This window comes from Notothenia rossii (genome assembly GCF_949606895.1).
Source record: "Notothenia rossii genome assembly, chromosome: 3".
NCBI lineage: Eukaryota > Metazoa > Chordata > Actinopteri > Perciformes > Nototheniidae > Notothenia > Notothenia rossii.
This window is the reverse complement of record NC_136901.1, coordinates 72898453-72910536: the sequence shown is the minus strand read 5'-3', so window position 1 is coordinate 72910536 and position 12084 is coordinate 72898453. Positions and strand designations below refer to the sequence as shown.

Below are 12084 nucleotides of genomic sequence, written 5' to 3'. Positions count from 1 at the left end.
GGACCTCACTACTGTATGAAAAGTAGAAAAAGGAAGTCCACGTCAACCAGCAAAAGTTAAATGCTGTTGACCAGTGGTGTGAATAAATAGATATTTTACTTTTAAAAAATAGCAATACCACAAGTAGAAATACTCTGCTTCAAAGTATCAAAAATATACCAAACAGAAAAAGAGGAAAGTAAAATTACTCAGTATGCAGAATGGTCCATTTCAGAGTGTATAGTATATCCTATACTCATGTACAGTGCATTAATCGGTTATACCACCAATATTAAAGCTTGTAAGTGTTTTTCTTTTCTTTTTTTGAACTTGGCCTATATCCTCTGCCAGGTCTGAGTCAACTCTAATCTTTATCCATACGCTAGGCTATGTGTTTATTGTGCGTAAATAATCTGTATCTGAAAGATAGTCAAAGAATACATGTATTGGAGTAAGAAATGTAATATGTGCACAGGACCTAAAGAAGGGGAGTAGGCCTATAAAGAAACATATAAGGGGCATAGGGGAGAGTGGGGTAAGTTGAGCCATTTTTTAGTTATGCTGTCCTCTAAGCAAGGAGAAATGACACAAAGTAAAAAGGAAAACACAGACCTATAATTCAGGATGCCTCCGATCAATGACAATGATAATAATTAATATTTGATCAAGGGCAGTGAAAATATTACTTCTTTAAAAAAAAAAGTCTTGTGGCTCAACTTGCCCCGGGTTAGGGGTAAGTTGATCCAGGTCAGGGGGTAAATTGAACCACTGTTGAAACCTGAGCATACCTGTTCAAACCTTGGCATAACTACAACAAATCTTAAAGGTAATAAACAATAAATAACAAAACAAATACAAGCTTAGTTTTTCAAATATTTTTAATATAAATTTCGATTGAATTGATTGATTTTTTTTTAACATGTTAAAAGGAAAAGTAATCATACAAATGGTGATACAATTTCATACATCTAACCAATCAAACACAGGGTAAATTCAACTTTACATGTAGCTTACAATGAGCTCTTATTATCAACTTGGCCTACTTTCATTAATTTCTCCATTGAAAAACTGGCTCAACTTACCCCAAGGCCCATGGTTCACTTTACCCCATAGCCACCATTTTAGAAAAAATAGCCTAACATTACAATTCAGAGTCATCTTTAGCTTAATGATTCACATGGTTTAATAAGCTGCCAACACATCAATATATACAATATATGTGTTTAAACCTGGATACTTTTTTTTTGACATGACAGCCGATATAGCTGACATCTAGAACATTTACTTTGACAAGCAAAAAACGGTTTTTTGTCAAAATGTTTACTTACCAGACCACAATGAGTATCTCTCTTTCACATGCAATGAGAAATGGGTGCAGCTTGCATAATTTCTGGTCACTTGATTACTACTATAAGGCGTTGCCTGGTTACAGGGGGTGGTTCAATTTACCCACTGGCTCAACTTCTCCCCTTCTCCCCTACTCAAGTAGCCTAAAATAAGAGTAGGCCTACTTCAAAATGACAGATATTCAGTAAGTGTACTTAGTTACCTTCTATCAGTCATAGACACTTTCAAGCTTGATACTTGTATCTGTGCTTTAGCAACCTGCATTTTAAAGAGGACTTTTAAACCCTGTTAACCTCTTGTTGTTGGTAGCGTTTAGACTTCTTCCGTAAATATTTGTAATACCTATTCCACATCTGTTGATTATATAGTTTAATCTAATAATAAATATTGCTACATCGTTTTTGAAAAACCTTACCCAACTATAAAATATAGAAAGACATAAGAGTGGGTTTAAAAGCTTGGATAAGAGAAGCAAAACAGTGCGCATTCCACTGTTTCAGCAAATGAATGAGTTGAATGAAGAGCCAGCAGCACTTTACATCCCAGAGAAGTCGTTCCCTCGTCGGGCTGAACCAATCACTGAGCTCCGCTGAACCTGGGCCACTCAGGGCGGGAGAGCGCTCAGCCAATAGGAAAACGCACAGAATTTCGGTCTAGATGCGCCATTTTACCGCGTCCACAGAAATCAGGCAAGATGGTCCCCTTGCTTTGTCTCCCCTGATAACTGACTTTTATTTTGTATCATATATGTGAAATGTTTACATCCATCAAACCCCTGGATATTTTATTTATTACATTATTTTACACCTTTTATCTCAGGTCTTTGTCGCTCCTTCTTGGTTGCATTGATTCCTAATTGTGCTTTTTAAAAGTTTATGATGACATGTAAATTATTTTTTAAATGCATTTGCTCAAACAGCTATTACAGGTGGACTGGACAGTTTTACTTCAATGATGAGGATGAATTGCTAATACCAAAAGTATTATAAACAGAGAAGCTGGGAAAAATGTACTTTACCAACAAACCACTGTGCCATAATTTATTTATATAAATACAACACGACAAAAATAAAATATTTAGGAAAATAAATATATCAAGTCTTAGAATAAATAGAAATAACTTAAATATGACATGTTAATAATATAATACATTTGATCACCCAAAAATCTTGATTTTTTCACAGGTCTTGATCTGGTCCAGAAGAGCTTTCAGGGTACAGTTAACATTCGTGACCAGGGCACAAGAGGTAGTGTGTTTCTGAAAGAAAATGTTAAGGACAATTTTAGTTTCAAGCGCATAACAAAACTAAATACGAAGTAAAGTGATAAACAACATGTTGGACATCAAAAAGCATATTCGTTGTTAGACTGTGAGCCTCTTGATTAACTAATTCTCATTTAATGTATGATTAAAAAGTACATCAATCCCATTGAATTCCTCCTTACCAGGTTGTATTGAAGCAAATGACGGATTAGTGTGTCTGTTTTTTCTAACAACTCCGCATCCTTGATAAATGCTATAGCCTTCTCAGCCAAGCAGAGGAACTTATCCTGCAAAGAAAAAGGCACAATTAGTAATGGTCTTTAAAAAGCTGGTGGTAGGACTGAATCAGTATAAAGAAACCAGTTGACCTTCAACTTGAGAAGCTCCATGCCAAAGTGTGAACATTGCAAATGTCAGGTGTAGGCCTACATATTCTTAATTAGAAAAGTGTTCTAACTTACCAAAGAAGGAATTTTCTCGCATTCAATCTTTTTCACCGGCGTAAGCAAATCTCTCTACGAAAGAATAAGATCAATAGGTCAGTATTGGACAACAACAAACAAACAACAATCCTACTTATTTGTGCAGTTATCATACCTGAGTCAGGGATTTGTTTAGATTGCTAGCCTCGCCTCGAATCTCTGCGAGCATATCGGCTGTTGAATGTGGTGCTGCGTAGACCATCACGGCCATCATCAGCACCGTGAGATATTGAGTGTTAAAGTTCTTCATGCCGTTTTTGAAAGAGACTTTGAGTTAGCACTGTTAGGTCATACAGGAAAGTTGAATACACTACATGCTCTGTGTTGCTGCTTATATATTGTCACCATACAACACTTAGACCACAGTCTACACGTCAGCGGAAAACACCAAATAAGGATCAGAGGAAGATTTGTATCTGTTTTACTATCACACTTTCCACTATTTGTAGAGTCATCTCTTACTAAGAAATTACCTGTTTATCCCTTATCATCAAATGTCTCAGCAAGAATTGCAGGTCATCACTATGTCTTAACATCTTTAGAAGGATGTCCTTAAGTCAATGGAAAATGACGTAAAATCTGACACTATTATTCCAAATTTCACATCATTTTATGAAGAGTATTTTTATAATGACTGTGTCCTCTTGAAATAGATGCTCACAGACATTTTCCACGCTTGACATTGAGACTTGTTGCAACAGAACGGCACAGGTGGAGCTGATGAAATAAATGAGAGTGACTTGTTTTCACTAAAGTGTGGGACAGAGAGGCAGAAGGCAGCCACTGTTAATAAAATTATTATTATTAGACACACTTGTGTGTTTTGATATGACAAAATTACTATGGTGGGTGGGCACCGAAATATTTTTGAATGCTTTACCCGACACATAAAAGGGAACATGTGACTGACAGAAAAGATTACTGCCGGTTAAAGTATCCTTATTTAATCTCATTCCTGAAATAGTATCATATAGTATTATTATACATATTTTGGTATGATCAAAAAACTGTCTGATAAAAAAAAAAATTGACAGCTCAGTTTGAATATTAATTATTGACAAGATTGCAGAGTAGGAAAGTGATTGGAAGTCTAAACTGATCTTGAGTTATTTGCATAATCTTACCAAAAAGTGCCAGATATTACAAACACTGACAACCTTGGTGAAGAGCCCCATCTTCAGGTGATATTTAGTCAAAGATTAAGAACATTTTCACAACAGTGCAGTTTATTTATAGAGGCACCCGAGCCATAGTCTGGGCAGAGTCAGTAATCAAAGTAGTCAAGATTCAATACCATACAATCAATACATTACAGCAGGATTTTCCCTCTTTATTGCCCTGTTAATCATCTCAAGAAAAAGCCGGGTTATGAAGCCCAATTAATAACATTTGCAAATGACTGGACCTCTCTATTGTATGAAAAGAAGAAAAAGGAGCTCCACGTCAACCAGCAAAAGTGAAATGCTGTTGACCAGTGGTGTGAGTAAATAGATATTTTACCTTAAAGCAATATCGTGGTAAAGCAATACCACCAGAAATACTCTGCTACAAAGTATCAAAAAATATACAGAAAAAGAGGAAGGTAAAATTACTCATATGCAGAATGGTCCATTTCAGAGTGTATAATATATCCTATACTCATGTAGGCCTACAGTATGCATTAATCTGTACCTTACTTATACCACCAATATTAAAGCTGGTAAGTGTTTTTCTTTTCTTTTTTTATATCTTCTGCCAGTTCTGAGTCAATTCTTATTTTTATCCATACGTTATGTGTTTATATATTGTGCGTAAATAATCTGTATCTGAAAGATAGTCAAAGTCATGAAATACATGTATTGGAGTAAGAAGTTCAATATTTGCACAGGACCTAAAGAAGGGGAGTATAAAGAAACAGATAAGGGGCATACTCAAGCAGCCTAAAATACGAGTAGGCCTACTTTAAAATTACAGATCTTCAGTAAGTTACCTTCTATCAGTCATAGACACTTTCAAGCTTGATACTTGAATCTGTGCTTTAGCAACCTGGATTTTAAAGAGGACTTTTACTTGTAACCCTGTTAACCTCTTGTTGTTGGTAGCTTACTTTAGACTACTTCCGTAAGTGTTTAAAATACCTATTCCACATCTGATAATTATATAGTTTAATTTAATAATAAATAATGCTACATCATTTTGAGAAACCTTACTGAAGATGCCCAACTGTGACATATAGAAAGACATAAGTGTGCGTTTAAGAGCTTGGATAAGAGAAGCAAAACAGCGCGCCTTCCACTGTTTCAGCAAATGAATGAGTTGAATGTAGAGCCAGCAGCACTTTACATCCCAGAGAAGTCGTTCCCTCGTCGGGCTGAACCAATCACTGAGCTCCGCTGAACCTAGGCCATTCAGAGCGGGAGAGCGCTCAGCCAATAGGAAAACGCACAGGATTTAGGTCTAGATGCGCCATTTTACCGCGTCCACAGCCATCCGGCAAGATGGTCCCCTTGCTTTGTCTCCCCTGACCGGAGTTGTTTCTATATTCTCAGGCTATTCTCGCTTCCGCACCATCGAAAACGTACGAATTGGATTGAACCTAGCCACTCATACCAACAACTATACGAGTATCCCCGAGTGAAGAAATGACCACGGTAAAAAGCAGGTAGGAACAGTGTTTAGCCTGTTTGTTTAGACAAGTCAATTGTGCATTGATTAACGTTACTGTAACTGAGAGCCGGCCCATGAGTGCTAGTTAGCATTGCTAAGCTAGCTGAGTAGTAGCTGTTAGCTACGCAGCCGGCAATGTTTAAATTCGTGCACTCGCAGATTCCGATGTGTGCATTAGTATTACAGAACGTTAGTCAAGAAATCAAAATAGCAAAACGCCATTGTTTGTAAAAATGCAATTGCTTGGTTTGTTTTGTAGCTAGCTAAATGTGAACTACATTGCTACTTAGTATGTCAGGAGTAGGGAAGGCCTGGTCGTTGCATTTTTCTGGTGCATTTTCATGCATTGGACCTTTTTTTAATGCACTGCCGAGATTGCAATGTTGTTTAGGCAGCGTGGGGCGATGGAAATAAGGACTTCTGCGTTAACGGCCACTGTTAGACCTGCAAGTGTCAGCTTGGCTTAAACTTGGCATCCCTGATAAGCAGGAGTTCCTGTGTTATCAAAACATGCAAAGACTGCTCTGAGGATAAAGAGGCAGCTCAGGGCTACACTTCAGGAGTGTGCGCTGCTTGAAAGGCGAGTGGGCTCCTTTTCTAGTACTGACACGGGATTTTGGATACATTTTAGGCCTGTATGCTGCTGGCAGCACGGAGTGATAGCTCAGCTCACTGTGATCTAATCAGCACATTATGATGACGCAAAACGGAACAATAACAGCCTCTGTCTCCAAAAATACACGCACTCACAATCGTGTAGGTAACGCGCAGATTTACATTTTATGAATGTTAAATCACCAAACTGCTGCAGGCGTTAATGTTTAAATGCTTGATAACTGTAATCATTGCATTTGAGTGGTTGTATTCCCTGTAGATTGACTACAAACAAAACAGTGTCTACAATCTTTGAATTTGCCCATAACTGTCTGAAAAAAGAGGTGCATAACCCGAGGATAATACTATCTATAATTGTACCAATCTTTCTTGAACAAATTACATGCATAATAGCAATGTTCACTTAGCCATGCAATCGTTTTGTAATGGAAATATGAAATTGTTTTTGATTTAAGAAAGAAAGAAATGTGTGACAAATGATGGATTCATTTGTATAAATGTAATCTTAATCTGTTTAATTTTCATGATCCTTTACATTTAAATCTGAGCTTTGTTTACTTTTACAATCTGTGCTAAACCGGTATTTGTCCATCAGTTCAATAATTTAGCTTTGACTCTTGTACCAGGCAGCCTGAAGAAAATAAATAAATCTAAACACATTTTAAAGTTCAGCTGCCTTCAAAATTAATATAATACACAAACTGTTGAAACATACAGAAAAAGTGGATTTGTTATATAAAGTACTGACAACCTTGATAGTCAAAACACAGCCTGCTTTTTTTCTGTCATTTGTTGTTTAAATTGACCACCTCTGTTGGAAAAAAAAAAAGTGATCCATATGTATATACCAACTAACATTTCTGTACTTTAAAACTAATATGGTACAGCATCAGTTTGTTCTTTGAGAAACTAAATGTGTTAAAATGTCCCTCCAGGTAAAATGAGTCTGGCATCTTCTGAATCACATCAAGACCAAATGTCAGAAAAAGCAGAGGAGGTCAGTATGCAGTTTCTTGCAAAACGATGTGTTTGGCCCCCTTATGTTTACTTAACTGAAAAAAGAAACTAATCAGCAAAGGCAAATATATCACGTTTTTTTTCTCCGTCATGTTGTCAAGCTATTAACATAAATCCTGTATTGTCATCAGCCTGGTAGCTCAACAGAAACTATGAAGCCTTCCTCTTCTCGCAACAAGAGGTGAGTAGCAGTTATTGTTAAATGTGGCTGTTTCTTTGTGTTTTTTCAAAAGAGATCATAAAAACACTCCTTGAAATATTAAAGCTGACTTCTTACTTATTTTAGGAAGCCCACTTCTGTGGCTAAGAACACTGGAGCAAAAGTATCCGACTCGTCAGCTGAGAGTGAAAATGAAGGTGCAACTTCTGACAATCCTTCAGACAATAACACAAGCAGCGCTTCTAAAGGTGAACTATGGAGGTGTTTGATGGTTTTGATCAAGATATTGTTGATGCTGAATAGGAGGCTAATTTGAGATTCTCTTGCTTTTGTCTGATTAGGCACTTTAGTGATGAGACCATCTGGGAATGAAAATAAAGGCGCCATGAAGCTGAGAGTGGATTTTAAACAGAAACCAACAGGTGACTTAATCTCATGATTAGTGTTTGTTGTTCTGAGAGAACATGCATAGGATTTTAATGTACACAAACTGCTTAAAGTAATACACAAATAAAATAAAGATAATTGTTGGTTGCATCAGTAAAAAAAAGTGACTAAAATGGCTTTATTTCCTTTCTTTATCACAGATGATACGTTGCAGAAGAAGATAAACTGCACTGCCTGTGGAAAACAAGTAATGCAGTTGCAGCGTAACGCGGTGTACGAGCATCCCGCGCTCAAAGTACTAATTTGCAAGGTAAATATATACATTTCAGATTACTTTTGTAGTGAGCATTATAACGACATTCTTCACTGATATTGTTCAGTCTTTCCATTCTTAATGTATGATTTATTTATTTTTCCTCAAGTCATGCTACAATTATTACACCAGTGATGACATTAACAGAGACGCCGATGGGATGGATGAGCAGTGCAGGTAAGGCATTTAACACAGAACCAACAAAACATCATGATTTATCTGTTACTAAAGTAACAAGAAGGTGCACAATAGAAGTAATTGGATATTAAGTTTAACATTGTAGGCTTTCATTCTTGTGTTTTAAAATGTATATCAGTTTGAGACTTTAAAACATTAATTTTTTTAACAATTTTGTTAACATTAAATAAGTAAAGACCTTGTGTTCTTTCTGCCCTAAAACGTGTTGAATTGTTTCTCCCCAGGTGGTGTGCTGAAGGTGGCAAGCTCATCTGCTGTGATTACTGCAACAACGCTTTCTGCAAGAAGTGCATCCTGCGTAACCTGGGCAGGAAGGAGCTGTCTGTCATTACTGATGAGAACTCAAAGTGGCACTGCTATGTCTGCAGGCCAGAGCCCCTCCAGGATTTGGTCTCCAAATGCCACAGTGTCCTTGAAAAACAAGAACTTCAATCCAAGCAACGTAAACCAGACAAAAGCGAGGAACGTGAGAAAAAGAGACACAAGAATAAAGAAGTCAAGGAACACAAGCCGGTTGTCAATGGGAAAGAACACAGCGAAGGCTCAGGGTCCATGACTTTCTCCTACAAAAAACTGCAGGTACCCAAAGAACTTTTAAAGAAAACAAAAAAGCTTGTTGAGACTACAACAGGTCTGAACAATACGTTCATCCAGTTCATCCAGCAGGCAGCCAACGAGCAGGAAGATAAGTCTATCAGATACCGGCATTTGAAAGCCTTCAAGGCCGTGCTTGCTGATTTAAAAAAAGCTCACAGTGCTTTGGAGGAGGCTTTGGGGCCTGAATTAAAAAACATGGAGTTGCAGAATGGTAACGAAGGGCAGCTTATTGAAAGAGAGCACTCTAAAGTCGCTGCTTCTGTAGAAAACAACCATGTGGATAATGTGGCAGACGCAACAGAGGGTGCTGACGTAATGGAGGATGCTGACGTAGAGGCAGAAGCAACGGAGGATGCTGAAGTAGCGGAGACCGCTGACATAGCTGAGGACGCTGACCTAGCTGAGGACGCTGATGTAGAGGCGGAGGATGATAACGTAGCGGAGGATGCTGACGTAGAGGCAGAGGCAACGCAGGATGCTGAAGTAGAGGAGACCGCTGACATAGCTGAGGACGCTGATGTAGAAGCGGAGGATGATAACGTAGCAGAGGATGATAACGTAGCGGAGGATGCTAACGTAGCTGTAGAGGAAGCTAACGTAGCTGCAGAGGAAGCTGACGTCGCGATGGATGCTGACTTGGCAGATGAATCTGACGAAGCAGATGACCCTGGCGTTGCGGATGAGGAAGAGGCTGACGTAGCCGCAGAAGAAGCCAACCTGAAGCAGCATAATGAGAAAGCCATAGCCATGGACATGGATCAAGTGTCAACTGAGACTGAACTTAAAGACAGTGAAACAGAAACTGATCTCACCAAAAAGAAAAAAATTAAAACTGAAGTATGTGATGAAGGGCTGGTGACAGCAGGTGAAATGTCCCTCGATCATGACATCATGTCTGTACCTCCATCTGTTCCTGAGGAGCTTTTTCAAATGGTGGAGAGTCTTGCGGATTCTACCATGCTATCCCAGACCGGCACTGATATGGTCACAGACGCTGATACAAAGTTAAATAAGAACTCAACAAATAAATCCTCCCAACCCAAGGTGAAGAACCTCATAGTCAAACTGACCCCTGTGCCTGTCGTGACGACACGTGGGTCCACGCCCTCCTGGTCCAAAAACAAAGAAAAGGATGGACAGCTGCAAAAAAAATCCAAAAAAGAAAGTGACAAGGAGAAAGGCGATGCCCCTAATGCTGTAGACGGGACAGAAAGCCCACCACCAAGCCGTCGCTCCAGTAGGTTGAAGACCACTCCATTGAGGAAGCAGACTGAGAAAAGGGGTAAGGAAGAGTCCTCTGATTCAGAGTTGGAGGAAGATCGTAAGGGCAAAAGCAAGTCCTCCAAGACATCAAGACACACCAAGAAAGAGGATGGGGAGGAGACCAAGGATTCAGAGAAAAGTCCAGTGGATTCTGACTCAGACGAAGTTCCAAACATACTGTTGGAGAAAGCAGCAGCTGGCCGCAGCACTGATGAGGAACAGGGAAGCCCAAGTGCTAAAAAGTGTTTATTCAAACTAAACAACACATCTACAGAAGACACAGACAAAGCATCCAAACGCAAAAGAAAATCTGCAAGCTCCGATTCAGACTCTGGAAACAAAAGTAAAAAGACGTCCAAGAAGAAGAAGAAACAAAAAGGCTCGGATAACGCCGACTCTGACTCTGAAAAAGAGAAGGAGACGAAGAGTAAAGTGTCCTTAGGGAAGAGGAGATCTAGCCGTGTGAAGAAACAAGACGAAGCAAAAGAAGGAAAAGGATCAACAGAGAAAAAAGCAACTAAGCTGAAGAGGTCTTACGAAAAGAAGCGCAAGGCAGGAAGCCCAAAAGCATCTGCCAAGCTTCAGTCGTCGTCCAGTGAAGATGATGATGAGGAGGAGAAGGCTGATGGAGACTCCGGAGATGACAGTGACGCACAGAAGATCAAACCCATCGTGGAGGACAACGTGGTGGGAGGCAGTGGAGCTTTCCAACAATCCTCAGGTAATTTAGTCTGAAAGAGTGTTCAGGGTTCAAGTTATAGGTCAACTGCTCTTTTTCGCTTTTACTCCGCGCGTTTGATTTAAAAATAATACCACTCATGTCTTTACATAAAAGTAAATATGTAGCTGAAGCCTAGTTTAGCATCAAGCTAGCCATGCTTTTTCCAAGCAACAATCGTATTACCAACAACTCTAAAGCTCACTGATGAACACGTCTTCTAGATTTTGGAAGCTGCTTGAAACCAGAGAGTATAAAGTAACTTCATAGAGACTTGCAAGGCATTCTTTGCAAGAAAGCCAATGTATAGACAAAGCAAATATTGCAATATGTCAAATGATTCCATCAACGACCTAAGCTTTCTTCAATTAACACGGTTTGTGCCCTTGTTGTTTTGTAGGTGACGAAGATGACGATAAAGAGAAGGTCTCTCAGGTTTTCGAAGATGACGATGATGATGATCCTGAAAACAGGTACTTGCAGAACAACAGGTTGTAAAGATAAACACAATCGATATGGAGTAGGGATGCCTAATAAGAAAGATGCTAGCCCTCCCTGCTACCTGTCATTAACTGTTAATTGGAAAGATTAGTGCTGCAGTGCATGCTCGACAATATATTAGATGTGCTTGCAATACTTGACTTCTCGAACAATAGGCGCTTTCACACCAGAGTACTTTTCCCTTTTAGTTCCGATAGTTCCTGGGATTTTGCGTTCACACCAAAAAGAGAACTTAGTTCATGAGAACTGTTACCCCCTTTTTAGTGCCTGCTAGAGAGGTGGTACTTTCCTGGGGAGAAAAAAGTACACATTTCTGATTGGCTGGGCGGATTGCAAACCACGCCAAACCATTGTATTTGCTGGCATTAGCATTATTAGCAACGGAGAGAGACTAACTTATGGCAACACAAAAGAAAACATGGGAGCGGTGGAGTGATGAGGGGGTGTCGGCGTTCTGGCGATTTACTCGGAAGGCTTCAGTAGAAGCTGCTGGGAGTCCCAGCAGCTTCTACTGAAGCCAGTCCCCAACACCGGGGACTTCCGGCCGGGGACTTCCGGCCGGGGATTTCGGGTGGCAGTATACGTCGTGAAGTGGTT

At 39.3% G+C, this 12084-nt stretch overlaps 2 protein-coding genes across 4 annotated transcripts in view; one reads left to right on the top strand and one right to left on the bottom strand.

Moving 5' to 3' along the window:
- Nucleotides 1-2352: 2352 nt before the first annotated feature.
- Nucleotides 2353-3378, bottom strand: LOC307033960 (uncharacterized protein). The gene is made up of 4 exons (XM_079672589.1): nt 3188-3378; nt 3052-3105; nt 2773-2877; nt 2353-2584 (listed from the first exon to the last, which is right to left on the bottom strand). Exons 1-4 carry the CDS (start codon nt 3320-3322, stop codon nt 2483-2485), a joined length of 396 nt encoding a protein of 131 aa, XP_079528715.1. The 5' UTR covers nt 3323-3378; the 3' UTR covers nt 2353-2482.
- Nucleotides 3379-5513: 2135 nt separating this feature from the next.
- Nucleotides 5514-12084, top strand: part of atrx (ATRX chromatin remodeler) — a 34114-nt gene continuing 27543 nt past the window's right edge. For 2 of the 3 annotated variants that reach the window (XM_079670949.1, XM_079670947.1), the window contains exons 1-9: nt 5514-5713; nt 7269-7330; nt 7482-7531; nt 7637-7758; nt 7852-7932; nt 8098-8207; nt 8320-8387; nt 8633-10989; nt 11387-11459. In XM_079670949.1, the coding sequence (XP_079527075.1) occupies nt 7274-7330; nt 7482-7531; nt 7637-7758; nt 7852-7932; nt 8098-8207; nt 8320-8387; nt 8633-10989; nt 11387-11459 (2918 nt within the window). In that variant the 5' untranslated portion in view covers nt 5514-5713; nt 7269-7273. The remainder of the gene's footprint in view (nt 5714-7268; nt 7331-7481; nt 7532-7636; nt 7759-7851; nt 7933-8097; nt 8208-8319; nt 8388-8632; nt 10990-11386; nt 11460-12084) is intronic. The other variant, XM_079670948.1, reaches the window with a different exon arrangement.

Coding starts and splice junctions, on each gene's coding strand:
- LOC307033960 (XM_079672589.1), bottom strand. CDS start 3,322: ATGAAGAACTTTAACACTCAATATCTCACGGTGCTGATGATGGCCGTG. Junction 2,878..3,051: donor GCGAGAAAATTCCTTCTTTG/GTAAGTTAGAAC, acceptor TTTTCTTTGCAG/GATAAGTTCCTCTGCTTGGC. Junction 2,585..2,772: donor ATTTGCTTCAATACAACCTG/GTAAGGAGGAAT, acceptor ATTTTCTTTCAG/AAACACACTACCTCTTGTGC.